The 15963-nt window shown below is 35.0% G+C and overlaps 1 protein-coding gene across 2 annotated transcripts in view; it reads right to left on the reverse strand.

Annotated features, from left to right (window-relative positions):
* Positions 1–11633: 11633 nt before the first annotated feature.
* Positions 11634–15963, reverse strand: part of Gabra1 (gamma-aminobutyric acid type A receptor subunit alpha1) — a 56649-nt gene continuing 52319 nt past the window's right edge. For both annotated transcript variants that reach the window (XM_005071937.4, XM_013114796.3), the window contains exon 10: positions 11634–14480. In XM_005071937.4, coding sequence (XP_005071994.1) covers positions 14169–14480 — 312 coding nt within the window. In that variant the 3' untranslated portion in view covers positions 11634–14168. The remainder of the gene's footprint in view (positions 14481–15963) is intronic.

Here is a 15963-nt window from a genome sequence, read left to right on the forward strand (position 1 = left end):
ACATACCATCTCATCATGACTTAACGAGGCAACACAGTAGGAGGAAAATGTTCACAAAACCAAGTAAATAGTCAGAGACAGTCTCTGTTCCCACTGTTGGGAATCTCACAACAACACCAAGCGACCCTGCTATAACATGTGCAGAGGACCTAGGTTAGACCCTTGCAAGGTCTCTGATCTCTGCCAGATCCCATGAGTCCAAGTCAGTTAATTCTGTGGGTCATGATCTCGTGGTGTCACTGACTCCTTTGTTCCCTCAGATCTTTCCTCCCTAACCTCCCCAGGTATCGGTGAGCTCTGTCTAATATTTGGCTGTGGGAATCTGTGTCAGCTGCTGGATGGAGACTCCCTGTTTTTTGTTTTTGTCTTTGTTTTTGTTTTTGTTTTTTGTGAGGATTTTGTTAGGTTCTAGAACCAGAACACTCTGCAGGCAGTACAAACCATAAGCCAAAAGTTTTGTGGCTGGGTTGCTATCCTAATCCCTCTACTTGAGGCCTTTGACTGGTTACAGAAGATTGCCAGTTCAAACTCTTGTGTGCCCCATTACTAGTAGCCTTTTCTGGTGTTACTCTCATAGCTTTTATGGATTTCCTAGTGTACTAGGTTTCTACTTCATCAAGAAAATGTCCTCCCATTCTAGTTATTTCTCCCGGCATTTTCTCCCTCCTATCAACCTGGTCCCTCCTGTTCCCAACACCAAACACCCCATTTTACCCAATAAATCTATTCTGTTTGTCCTTCCCAGGGAGACTCTTTTGTCCCTCTCTTAAGACATCCTTTTTTACTTAGCCTGTCTGTGTCTGTGGACCCTAACATGATTATGTTTTATTTTATAATATCCACTTACAAAAGAGTACATACCATGTTTGTCTTTCTGGGTCTGGGTTTCCTCATTCAGGATAATTTATTACTAGTTCCATCCATTTGCCTGCAAATTTCCTGATGTCATTTTTTTAACAGCCTAGTACTTCTCCATTGTATAAATGTATCACATTTTCTTTATCCAATCTTCAGTGAAGGAAAAAAATAGGTTTCTGGCAACTATGAATAAAGTTGCTATGAACAGAGTGAGCAAGTATCCTTGGGGAAGGATGGAACTTCCCTAGAGTATAAGGACAGTGGTAGTTTGACTGGGTCTTGAGGTGGATTGATTCTCAGTTTTCTTCAAAACCACCAAATTGATTTCCAATGTGATTATACAAGTTTGCACTCTTACCAGCAAGGGAGGAGTGTTCCCCTTGCTCCATATCCTTGCCAGCATGAGCTGTCACCTGTGTTTTTGATCTTAGCTATTCTAATAGATATAGATGAAATCTCAAAGTCATTTTGATTTTAATTTCCCTGATGACTTAGGATGTTGAACATTTCTCAGACATTTTGATTTCCTCTATTGTGAATTCTCTGTTTAGATTTCTAGTGTTTTTAATTGGATTATTTAGTTTGTTAGTGTGTACTTTCTTGAGTTCTTTATACGTTTTAGCTATTAGCCTTCTCAGATGTAGAGTTGGTACAAATCTTTTCCCGTTCTCTGGGATGCCGTTTTGTACTATCACCAGTGTCCTTTGCCCTGCAGGAACTTTTCAGAGGCTGAACGGCAGCCCACAGAATGGGAAAAGGACATGGTAGAAGATACAATATCATTCATTTTTTCTCACTTTGATACATTAAAGTTCAGTATTCTTTGTGTGATAGTGAGTAGATAAGTTTTCATATTTGGTTTTTACCATTACATTCCAGCTATTTGGAGAGACTGGTCTTTCCATGAGTTGTGAAAATCTTTATTAAAAGCTCAAATCTTTCCATGAGTGATAAAACTCATTAGTTGTTTTTTTTCAAGAGATTGTATTAGTTTATTCATTTTGAGGAAATGTGTGCTTTTCACCTACACGTTGTTTTTAAGTGAAAATATTTTATAACACATGATTTTCTCATGGAAATTTAAAAACTTCAGGGCTTTTTGTTGAGGCATCATGGTAATTTATCAAGCAGCAAAGGCATCTTTTCCATGAATTCCCTTTAAGCACACAGAATACAAAGAAGGCATGAACTCAGCCGGTGATATTTAATAAATCAATAGTCTTTACTGTTATATCAAGGACACTGCTTAGTACAACTGACTGTGCTTTCCCTGTGCTGTAGAGTGATAAACAACACAAGGTCCTAGTAACCCAGGGTTTATGTTGATTCACTCTGAAATGCAAACAGTATGAATCACAGATGCTATCACATCTTCAGCATAGATGTCATTTCTTTGAAACACAGACAAGCATCCTTTGATACTAAACCTCTAAATATTTTAAAGAAATCTTTGAGTTCCACATAGCATAGCTAGTGATCTTATTGCATTTAAAGAATCCCATCTTCATTCTTATTTCATTTACATCCATTTAAACAAAGCTTGGTTAAAACTGAGAAAAGATCAATAAATCTTACTCTTTCTCAGTTGGATACACAAAATTATATTACTAAAGAAACTAGAATGAAGAATTTAACTTGCTGTTCAAATAAAAGTCACTTCAAATATTGGTCTGTGCTTTTTGGATAAAACTAACAAGTAGATTTTATTGGCTACATAATAAGTAAATCGTTTCAGGTTTCTTGTTTATAGAAAAACAAATGCAAGGATGAATATTTAATAGTCTATGGATAGACTGATGCTCTTGGCCATAGTAAAAAATAGAGATATCTGGGTAGCGTTATTGATTATTTGCTGTTCTTAGAAGCTGGAAAAATAACTCCGACACTATGAACACTAGTACTCACAGAAGAGGCATCTAGTACAATACCAGCTTGACTTCTCCAGTATCTTCACATGTGATGTCTTCAGCAGTACAGTCTTACGTTCAAGTTCCAGGAGTCAAATAAGAGCAATGGCATTATTTTGGTGGGTTTTCTATGCAACAACTTGAAGGGGTTATTTGTATTGTTTTACAATGGGTTTTTGCTAGATAGCATGTAGCTATTTGGGGGAGACACATCACAGAGAGCAGCTTCAGTTAAACTATATATGTAGATAATATGTGTATGCATAGGTTTAGGGTAAGAATATACAAATAATGTTACCTTGTGGCATTTTCAAACATCCTTAGCATTATATACCCCTCTTTCCTATTTTTCCCTATGTATTATCCTTCCTCTATTAACCACTAGGTCCAGTCCAGCAACATATTCCCCATTGTACAAAAGTGGCACTTACATCATGGGGTAACCAACAGCTTTCTGACTTAACATATGGTCTGCTGTTCCTTCTCTAATATACAAAGAATTCTCTTCCACAGACCACCAGAAGCTTCACTTTTACTTGAACAAAAGTATCTCAAATCTAATGACTCATTGTCAAATGCAATGAGAGTATCATAATGCAATGTGCTTTGTGGAGAATGGAGTTTAATTCCAGAAAGATATTTTTTAGAAGTTAAAATTAAGGTGGGCATAATTGTCTGGTGATTAAACATCTTCAAGCATTGTTTCAAATGCCCACCAGAGTAATATTCTAGTCCTTATAGCCCTATCAAAAATTACTTTGTAAGAGTTCAGTAGTGAGTTTCTGAAGATGAATTTAATTTACTTTGCCCATTATAATATCTTCTCTGGTGAACTGATATTTGTGAGGAAAGCAACTGAACACTACTCCCTCACTTGTGTAATATTGGTACTTGAAAAGGATGCTTTAAGTACTTTTGTATTATGTATATTGCAAGGAATGTGACTTTTACTTTGATAGAAAACATCTGTAAACCTCTAGGTGACTAGAAAAGGATGTACTGTTCAGATATATGATCACAATAGCCTCACAGACATTAGGAGGACAAGGCTTTTAGCTGGATATCATTCTGTGGATTTTAATGTATACCCTAAGTTAGGTAACACCCAGATTCAGTATCATCTTGATGTTATCCATTAAAAAGTACCATGTCTTGAGGCATCATATTATTTTTAAGCCAACAAAATACAACTGTTGTGCATCTATGACCATTAAGTATAAGTTGGGTCACTATGTGCATGTGTATGTGACATTTGTGTGCATGCTCAAAACAGAATGATTACTAATTTCCTCTCTCAAATCAATCTCTATAATTAACTATCAGTTTTCTTAGTAACTTTGATATTGTTTTGCTCTTTATATGGAGATGTGAGTTAAGCAGCTTGAGGCAACTGTGCCTAGGGAGGACTGATTCCATGCAGATAACACTCTTACTGTAAGCTGTGCTAACTAGGTAACTCACTGCTTTGCTGCTCTGACCTCCTCTATGAAATGAGGCTGCTGCCCTGGATGTGCCTTTCCAATTCCATGACCTAAATTTCATTCCTAAAATAAGTGGCTCTGGTTCCTTCTATATTAATGTTTAAATACATTCCATTAGGGTTTATTTATGCTTCTCTTTCTTACAAGTAAATAGTACTTCTCTGTTGGTATGTTTATTCAGCCATATACACAACTCATAATTTTGCTAGATGATGATGAATATGATAAAGATGAAGGATGAAAACATTAATTTGGACCAAATATGTTGTCTCATCTCCAGAAAGGTCCAGGTATACATGCAAAAATACAAACATACATACATATATGTATGTATTTGTAACAAAACAAGACAACAGTGCTTTCCATGTTTATTAGAAATTTAAACTTATAAATAATATTTTCTCTGCTTTTTTCCATTCATGATAATTATCTGGTTCTAAATAATGGCATGCTGCATATATATCGAACACTATCAATATCATACTATGTCATTATGGATTACTGTGATGTACTTCATGGAGAAATGATTGAAGACAGGAACTTCTTTTAGTGCACAAGATGAATAATAAATCTATCTTTCTTTGTAGAGAATTTTAATTATACTTGTGAGTGTATGCGTATGTAAGTGTGTATGGGGGCAGTTTTTATGAATGCTATAGCATTAGTGTGCAGGTTATAGGAAAATTTATAGAGTAAATTCTCTCTTTCCACCACTTTGGTTCAGAAATTGGGCACAGGTCATCAGATTTGGTGAAAATTACCTTCATTTGCTGAGCCATTTCACTAGCACATTATTTTAGCTAATAGATGTCTGGTATAGGAAGGCTATATATATAAACATATATATACTGGTATTCAGATAACAAGTAAAAGGAGTTTAAGTTATAAGAAAGAAGCATACTTTAGTCTAGAACTAGATGTTTCTGGATTAATTTCTTATGTAATAAATTAGCACAAGCAGATGATTGTGTTCAACAGAATTCTTTTCTCAACATTCCAGAGATTTCAAAATGTTGTTAGTGCTGGACTTTTTTCACAATTCATAGGGTAATACTTTCATGTCTTTTCCAACTCTACAGGCATCAGGAGTTCATGCACATCACTCCAATCAGATCTTCATCTTCTATGGCCTTCCTGTGCCATTTCCCAGTAGTCAAGCTTATCTGTGCTATTAGCATAACATAATGAACATTAAGTGGTTGTCATTTGACTCAGTGATTGATAGTTGAGAATGATATCTTCTTGAGGCTTTTAATTATGTTTGCAAACACTGCAATAGATAATAGAAATTAATTTAAGGTTTGAGAAATGTTGATATTTATTTTTGTATAGCTACCATCCAAGGCATTCAAACTATATACAAATGTGCTCTATAAAACTGCTATTTCAGCTGGGCATTGGTGGTACACACCTTTAATCCCAACACTCAGGAGGCAGAGGCAGGCAGATCTCTGTGTGCCAGCCTAGTCTACAGAGTGAGTTTCAGACAACCTCCAAAACAATACAGAGAAACCCTGTCTTGAAAAACCAAAAAACAAAAAAAACAAAAAAACAAACAAACAAACAAAAAACAACCAAAAACCAAAACCCAAAAACTTCCAGTTTATTACTCTATATGCCACCTATGTCTAATCAGAGGGAGGGACATTTGCAGATGTAAAGGACCTATTGTACACATCTTTCTATCCCCAAGGCCAAGCCAATTTTCTGAAAGAGAAGCACAACATAAATCTACTCAATAAGCTGTTTTAATAACTCCAACCTGAAAGCTGTATCATTATTTCTATTTTTAAAAAACTTCTAATTCTGATTCAATTATCGCTTTCTTACTCATAAAGTTGAAGAGTGAAGTGTAAGGATGGTGCTGTGGAATGTGCCACATGAAAGAGTTAAGATTTTGTTCTATTACTTAGAAGATTTAAGAAATGTGCATGGTGATCTCTGATCTACCTTCATTGAAGGGCTTATCCATTGTAGCTCTCTTTATATTTTATTTATATAATAAGGCTAAATTTATAAGAATAATAAGCTTCTGGAATTTATCCACCTTCAGTGGTAGTCTGTAAAAAAATAGTGATTGTTTTGTTGAACTAGAAGCTTTGAATATCAATACAAACATCCTTAAGTCATTATAGTCTCTTGCCTGGATGCCTGTAGTTTGAAGGGAAGCATTCGATAGCATTGTGAAGAGAATCCTTTTGTCTCTCTACTCTGATGTAGTAGGGATCCAGAAATTCAAATTATACTTAACAAGGTGTTTTCATAAACACCTCTAGACACTGTTGCGTACAGCTTGCACATTTTCTGACCTCGAACACTAGATCTTTCTCATTGAGATCCACAATTCATTTTTCAACACTGTGGAAGCTGATAATAGTGCAAATATCCCCAAATGTTTCCCTACCTGTAACTCATTTCAAAATTGGAGTTATTGGGAAAAGTAGACAGAGACACAAATAAAGGGAGTTTATTGCATTTACTGATTAACCTATAAGGAGTTGGGCTGTAAATGTAGGAAGGAGAAAATCTTTCAATTATGGTGTCTGAAACTGAGCAAAACAACATTGCTTTCAACAGTAATTGAGTTTTCTTATGCAAGAAAAGCATTCCCTCTGATTTAGCAGGTTAACTGTATTTGATTCCTCCATTGTTGCTTGTGTCTTTCCATTTGTGTAGAAATTTGACTGTTACCAGTTTTATGCAGAGTGGGATAAAAATCACTAGCATGTATTTCAACAAACCTTTGAATTCTTTGTCATTAACAGTAAAAAATGTATATCCTTTCCCCCCACTCTTCTTTTCCTCTTTCCCCACTCACATGGATTGTAAAATCCATAGCATAAGCTGTGGATGATGCTGATCCCACCAGTGAATTGCTCAGTGTTCCATTATCCAGTAGTATCTTTTCAAAAATATAAATTCATTAGCTCTATCCAGACTTCCTGAACTGGAAAGTATGGGTTATATCAGACCATCAGTTCTACAAAGCCCTTCTGGGCACTGTAATGTAGGCTTGAATGTGAAGGCCCCTGGGAGATTGCTTTCCAGAATCCTCAAGTTGAATGATCCTATTCTCTCACAGAATTTCTTTAAGTGTAGGAATATGAACACTGTACATGCAGATGCAGGATAAATTGCTCCATCAATATTTTGGACAGGTCACCAGCTTCTTTATAAGGACCACATTATTTGCATACATTGATTCACAGTGTCCTTAACAATTTAAAAGATTTAATTTTTTCCTACTTTCTTTTGTTTTTATTGGATTTTCCACTGATGTTTTTTATCTTCTTATGTTCAACTATTTGTTGCCCCACCGCTCTATTTTTTAATCATTTTGGGAGCCCATTCCAAATAGAGGGATGCTCTCTCAGCCTGGGCACATGGGGAAGGGCCTAGGTCCTGCTCTGGATGAAATAACAGACTTCAGAGATCCCCCCAAGGAGGGCCTCAGCCTCCCAGGGGATTGATGCGGGGATTGGGTGGGGGCCTGGGGGGGCTGGTGGAGGGACAAGGGAGGAGGGGTGAGAGAGGGAGCTGGGATTGACATGTGAAGCATTTATGTTTCTAATTTAAATAAAAACATTAAAAAAATTTGAAACAATCTTTTCTAATTTTATATACCAATCCCAGTTTCCACTCCCTCCCCTCTTGCTGTTCCTCCCACCCCCAATCCACTCCTCAGAGAGGGTAAGGCTTCCCATGGAGAGTCAACAAAGTCTGACACATCACTTTGAGACAGGACCAAGGCCTTCTCACCTATAACTAGGATGAGAAAGGTATCCTTCCAGTGGGAATCGGCTCCAGAAAACCAGTTCAAGTACTAGGGATAAATCCTGGTCACACTGCCAGTGGCCCCACAGACTGCTCAAGCCACACAAATGTTATCCACATTCAGAGGGCCTACTTTGGCCCAATCCAGTTTCTCCAGCTCTCACTCTGATTCAGTGAGTTCCAACTTGCTCAGGTCAGCCGTTTCTATGGGTATCCCCAAAATGGTCTTGACCCCTTTGCTCATAGTGCTCCTCCTACTCTGACTGGACTCTGAGAGCTCATCCCAGTGCTTCCATGGCTCTATCTTAATAAAGAACCAAAAACTTTTAGACAATCGAAGACAGGAAGTCTGCCAGAGTCATTTGCACACACTGTATGGATCATTTCTTGACACCAACTGTTAGTATTTTCACAGCTGTGCTACAAGATAACTTAAAAAATGTAATAGGTAACTATCAAAAATATAGAGTTGTAAAAATTTTGCTAAGTTGATGATATATAGCAATTACCAAAGCTCAGTTAACACTCTTTCACTGTATCAAAAAGACCCAGTAGATGCCATAGATGCACAGGACATTTGGTGTATATGGAAGTCTTTCAAACGGTGTCCTTGGTTTCTAGCTTCTTTCCCTTTGCATGTTTTTCAGTTCACTCAAGGAGCCTGATCTGCCCCACAGCTTCTCCCCTTTGGAAACACCTCTTTCTCCTCACCTTTCCTGAGTAAAATTTTTGGTATTCATCAGTTTTGTCAGCATTTGTAAGGTTTTCAAGCTTCGGTGATTATAAATGATTTTCCCATCAGTATTCACACATACTTCTGCAGGGATTTATATATTTATTTTTATGGGGCATTAAACCATGAACACTTAATTGTAATCTGATATCAAATATTTTAAAAAGAAACCAAAACATTTCCCACAGCATTCACACTGTTGTATATTTTTTGTTTGTTAGATGTATGAGGTTTCAAATTTTCCGTATTCTTCTAAGTTTGTTTCCTGGCCTATATTATATTTCATTCCTTTCATGAGTATAAACTATTTCAGAATTATGTTTTTAATTTACTTCCTTCTAATAACTAATAATATTAGTTATTAAACATCACTTAATACACTTACTATTTTAATATCCATGTTTGTAGTACATTTGTGTGCTTCCATAAGTTCTTCATATATTCTGAATAGTTATCTAATAACAGATAAAATTTCTTTCAGACAATTTTTTCAACGCTTATGTTTTTCTTTGTTGTTATAATTTTGTCTTCAAAGCATAGTGTTTTAATATTTAATGAAGTATAATTTTCTATTACTGTTCTTTTAATATATTTTTTGTGAAAGTTTGCAAGAACTGTTGAGTTATCCAAAATCATGAAAACTTTTACCATATGTCTTTTTTGTAGATCTGTTACAGTTTTGGGTCTCTTTGCTTTGTTTTAATTTGTTAAAATAAAATAATACAATAGATGCTTTAGTAATATACCTCTTTTATTGTCTTGGGGGATTAAATCATTATTTTAGTATAACTTTAATCGTTTTGCCTTTTTGATTTGGAGTTTCAACATTTAAAATTATATTTTTAAATATTTTTATATTTAACTAGTTAAAATATACATTTTATTACAGCACATGTTTTGAAATCTTTACATTATAGAACATCAAAATTGAGCCTCTTACCATCTTCATCTTCAAATGCATTCATCATTTTTCTGACAAGAAGAGTTAAAATATAGCGTGTTAAATTGTCAACAAGTAGCATTATACCAACTGAGTAGATTATATTTAGGAATATATATATACATATACACATATGTGTGTTTGTGTGTGTGAGTGTTTATTTACATATATGCATGCAGTAACAATTAGTGAAAAAGGAGTCATGAATTTGAAATAGATTTGTAAGGAATATACAAATCTTTGGAAGAAGAAAGGGAAGGGAGAAATGTCATGATTATATTATTAAAATAAAAGAAAACTTTGTTATTAAATATAGTCACTTTGTTATACAACACATATTTAAAATTTGTATCATTTGGACACTATCTTCCCAATGATTATTATTCTATTCTCAGATGTATAAGTCTAATAATGCTTAAAATTGATGTGTAAGTCAGATCCTGTACTTTTTGTTTTTCTGTCCTGTATTTTTCACTTGACATAATATCTTCCAATATCACACAAGTTGTCACAAATGACAAAAGTTACCTTTTAATGGACTGGATAAGTAGTATTTCAGCATTGTTTGTTAATTCATCAATGGGACACTTTTTTGACAAGTTGCAGTACTTTATTTAATGCATTATTTTTTAATTTTTTAATTTAAATTAGAAACATGAATACTTCACATTTCAATTCCAGATCCCTCTCCCACCCTTCCTCCTTTGTCCCTCCACCAGCTCCCCCAGCCCCTCACCCAATCCCCACATCATTCCCCAGGGAGGGTGAGGCCCTCCTTGGGGGTATCTCCAAAGTCTGTCATTTCATCCAGGGCAGGACCTAGGTCCTTCTCAATGGGATAATTTTAAGTGAAAAATGTATTCTTTTTATTAGCCTTCACAACTCTTCCAAGTGAGTGATAACTATCCATTTATCTTTCAAAATCCAATCTAGGAAACACATTCATTTAAGAATTGTCTTCATATCATTTTTGAAGTATGAGTTCTTTATATATTTGCAATAATTATAATTCTTTTAGGAAATATAACTTCATGTTATCACCAAGAGTAAATTTTCAGTGAAAAGAAGAAAAGAACATGGAATATTTATCATCTCACCATCTCTAGCATAGTAGAAGGGATGTAGACAGTAAAAAGTCTTAGAAAATGTTCATACAAGGTCTTGCAACGAACTAAATCAACACCGAAAGGTAATTGTTTTGGATAATTCATGTTTAAATATAATGAGGTCAGATATTTGAGTTTGTTTAAAATGGAATATAAATTTAAGGATCTCCAAGTAAGCACTTCAATGAACAGATGATTGACGATGATGCTAGGCCTCTCTTATTCCCTTGATGCTTTTGAGAAGCCTTGACATGAACTCAGTTTCTTAGCCAAATAACTATCATTCACTATGTTTCTTCCTAGATATGCTCAGAAATTAACAAACCTGGACAGTTACACTATTTACATGGACAGGTGTTACGGTGTTAACATGGACAGGTGCTACTGGATCAGTTAATATATATTATTGTATATTATATAGCATGGTTAATATTTCTAATTTCTTTTAAGTTTAAAAAGGCTACTTTATTTGTTATAATTGAATTTACATTGTTTGGTCCTATCATCATTGACAGATCACATCACATTATCTCATCTATCATAAAATACAATTTTATCTCTATGATGGATTTTTGTCCAGTTCCTTTTATGTTTCATAAATGATCGTGTTACTAGCAATATCAAACAGCAATTATGTGATAAATAGTAGTTCTTAAGGAATTCTTTGAAAATAATACTCTAAGATCAAACTACTGACACATCTTTAAAAGCACTTCTGAGTGGCCAGGTTGCTGTTGAAACTTGGTATTTGCTGGTGTTTCTACCCCAAAAAGATATTAAACGGGACAATGAAGAGACCTTTTCATGTTGTGTAAACAGAATCAAGTATTCCGGTTTATTATTGAATAATGTAAGCTTTATTATTGTAATAGAATACAGTGAGACATGAGATTAAAAGCTTTTGCTAAACGCTGTAAAGCGAGACATGCAGCTGCCATGAGCAATCTTGACTCGGGTTGGGGTTTATTGCCACTTCACTGCACTAAGGTGCGTAAACATTCAGTGTCATCTTTTAAAAATAGTCCTGGGAGTCAACAGGAACTGCCCTCTATAAGAGTGTATCTTTATTTTTCAAGGAAGACTTAACTAGTATTACATGGTTCAGCAAAGCACTGTTGTAAAGCTACATAGAATAATTTCTCTTTGATAAGTTTGCAATCAATTTATACAATTGAATAATACTCACATGTACTAACAAACTAAGAAATGATGGCAATGCAATCATTGGGAAGCAGTAAGCAGACTAATAAAGAGATAATCACATCTAATGAGCAAAATACAGACCCAAAACTGGACAGGAGGAGTCTGGAAGATAAAATGCTTGCACTAAACATGTTAGGTTAACGTCGGGAAAATAACAAGATAAACAGCAACACAAAAGGATGTTAGAGCCATAATTTATTTTATTTTCTATACACGTCTACACACAAAATGTCCTTGGTTCAGCCATTTTTGGCGTAGCTCATGAAATTTCAGCAGGACCAAATCAAACAATGAAGCACATTTAAAATGAAACCAGAGATTTGTCACCTTTAGGGAAACACAAGCAGTGTGTTTTCCAACATCATTGGATAGCAGCTTTTTGAGAAAAACATCATTCAAAACTCAGATCTGGATTCTAATTGTCTCATTTGGCCATTATGCTAAAAGATTTATGTCATGGTCTTGTAAATATGACTAGACCATGTGATCTGTGGATTCTGAACACTAAGGTTAAATATCTGTGAAAATCTATCAGACAAAAGGAGACTTCAAAAATACCTTCTTCATAAATATTTACTTCTAAAACATCTGGGCAGTAATGAAAGGTTAGAATTTTTATAAGGAATAATAATGGACCTCTTTTATTTAAAGCCCTTACATAGTATACCTACAAATATATTGCTGCAGTATAAATGAAATGTAATAATATTACTCAATAAAAGCTAGTTCCTGTACATTCTTTCATGTATTTTATATTGGATGCTACATATGGTACAGCACTTATTGAAATAGTTGGTGTCAGCAAATAGAGAAATGATATACAGTTGGTTTTCTAGTGCCAACTGCTGTTCCCTATTGTTTTTCTTTATCACAATAGCCTAAAGTAGGGAAAATATGGTGTAACAGAACTCTAGCAGATAGCAACTGATCTTCTATTGAACACTGGGCAACAGTGAAGTTATGAGCGTTCTCTATATAATTGAATTTCATACTCAATGTGTTTTAAGTGGTGTCTGTCTCCTACAGGCTGTTCTGTTCTTAAATGCAGGCTCTATATATATATATATTTCCATAGCATTTAACAACATTCTAACAGCTAAAAGTGGAGATTCATCGATATTTTAAGAACAGAACTTTAAAAAATTTTTCAATGTACAATCTCATGCTGAATATTTACATATATAATTTATATATTCTATTTTTGTTGTCTAGTCATAAACTTCAGTCTAAAGCTTTTGATGTAATTATATAAAAGAATACATTCAACAATTCTAGAGCTTGCAAAATAGTTTTGCCCTTCTGAAAAATCTTCATCATAAGAATAGAGTGACTCTTGGATGAATAGGATATCTGGGAATAAGAGTGAAAGGGAGGGTAGTTTTAAATTATTCAATTTATTTATTTTCTCTTCTACCAAGTAAACATCTGTGTTAGGCTGGCAGAACTCCATAGTCTACTGGTAAAAGATTAGATGACAATGATGCAGCCTGTTGAAAGGGTTTCTTTCTACTGGATTCATAGTGCTACGTTGACAGCAGCATCTTACCCTGTTAGATTTTCATAAACTCTAAAATAGCATTGAACAACAAAATAATATGTAGTGAGATTTAAAAAGAGAAAGTCTACGGCATTTTTAGTTTGACAAACTAGACATTAAATCTATGCATCAGCTTCAAACATAAAACACATAAAAACATAAGCACACCATCACATGTGCAATAGACATAGATCTAAAGTTCATTGAAGACTTGTTGTTATATCCTTTTTAAACACCTTCACACAAAAATATTTTGACATAAATACTTTTGAGAATATTTGGAAATATATATCTACAAATGACTCTGTGGTTATAGTAAGCTCTGCTTTTCTTCTACTCTTCATCCTGTCTTCCGACCGTCTTCCCCTCCCCCTTCCTCTCATGCCTGTCACCTTCTGGCATGATTTTGCTCCCTGGTTTCCTCTCAGAAACCTGTCTCCAAGCTGAAAACTCTGCTCTGCTCTGAACTGTCAGACAGGGGTCTCTTGTTCTTATATAAAATATGGAAATAAGGAAACCTTCAGATTCTTTTAAGACAGAGGCAGTAAAGCAGATAGGAATCACTGCGTTGAGAACAGAAAGTGATTCTCAGTGCAGACGACTGAACAACACAAGGAAACTAAAAGAATCTATTGATGCGGTGTGGGGGCTTTCAGCTGAGGCTCTCTGTTTAAATACGTGGCCCAATAGACTAAGTTGAAGATTCCAAATAGCAGCGGGAAGGCTATTCTTGACAGTCGGTCGATTTTGCTGACACTGTTAAAAGTTTTCTTGGGTTCTGGTGGTTTTGTCTCAGGCTTGACTTCTTTCGGTTCTATGGTCGCACTTTTAGCAATAGTTGCCAAGCCGGGATCACCCCTGGCCAAGTTAGGGGTGTAGCTGGTGGCTGTTGGAGCATATGTGTTGTTTTTCTTAATGAGAGGATCCTTCACTTTCTTTGGCTGGAGAAGAAAACGTAAATTATTTAACAGTGAGAAAATTTTAAGTTTCTTAGCAAAACAGCACTTGCTGCAAAACCAAGGTCGTTGCTTGATTTAAAAATCAGAAATCTGTAATTTATGACTCACATACTGTGATCATTGGAAAAGCCAGATATGTTTGTAACCTTTAAATGCAAAAAGATTTGGGATTATAGAAGTGACGTTATGCAAATTTGGGACGCTGGACTCGAATTCTTTTCATTCTCAGCTTCCACCTTCTACATACTTCCTGGACAAGAAAAAAGCTCAGGATAGACTAGAGAATACACTGAAAGTTGGTAGAGTTCTAGATCCTGGAACAGCCAGTTGAGACCTCAGGTATATGAGGAGGCTGAGGGTTTCCCAATTTTTGTGGAAACTCCAGTTAATCACAATCATGTGAGCGAGCCCAGATTACATGAAAGGAATGCTCCAGGTTGTTATCAACCACAAATTAAGAATCACTAGCAGGTAATTGGCTGCCGTTTTAGGCTACTTCATAGGTTCTTCCATCAGGAGATTTTCCTAATCAGTTGTCATTTTTTGGAGTGATTTTACACAGTTGTCATTAACCACGTGTAGATACTGAGTTCTTGAAATGTATATAGACTGACTTGAGTGGTACTATAGTCAAAAGTATGGACGGGGTTTTGAAAATTTATAAATAAAGACATAATATAGTGCAACAATAAAACCAGTATGTTTTCTGTATTGTGTATATTGGAAATAAATATATTCATCATTATGATTAATGTTTATACTTTATTCATGTATTATTATTATTGTTTTTCTGAGATAGGGTATCACTATACAGTTTTTTGTTAGCCTTAATCTCATAGAAATCCACCTGCTTCTGCCTCTCAAGTCCTGGAATTAAAGACCTGGTGATTTTTACTTTTAAAATAAGGCTACTAGAAATTTCTGTGTGGTTCACATTTGTGCATTACAGCATTTTTATAGGGCAGCAGCTATAGAAGAATGGTTCCCATTGCTTTGGGCACATTTTAAAACAAGGAAATCTCTGTTTTGGGACATGAAACTTATGCCTACTCTTGAGTTCACTGGAAGCTGAGGGTAGTTAATTATTCAAATACAACCCAACAAAAACATGTAAATAATTATGCTCAGAAAACAGTCAGAGGGATATGCTTTCTTTAATTAAAAAAACCTATAAGACTAAGAAGATAATGTATTTGTTTTTGCATTTGATATCAGGTTCTGGTTTTGTTTGTTTAGGAAACAAACATAATAAAAATAGTATTCAAAACTGCAGAAGGCACATTTGAAATGAGATTTTTATCTTTGAATGTCTCTCCTTTCTCCTACTCTCTACCTGCACATAAATTCAATAAAAACAATCTTCACTATAAACAATAACAAAATAATTACTCCAGTGCAGTTCCTTATTTACAGCTTAAAAAATTAAGAAAGTGTTCTCATCATTCCCTTCTTTCATCTAATTCCA

This window comes from Mesocricetus auratus, unplaced genomic scaffold, assembly GCF_017639785.1.
Source record: "Mesocricetus auratus isolate SY011 unplaced genomic scaffold, BCM_Maur_2.0 Super-Scaffold_100007, whole genome shotgun sequence".
Lineage (NCBI taxonomy): Eukaryota > Metazoa > Chordata > Mammalia > Rodentia > Cricetidae > Mesocricetus > Mesocricetus auratus.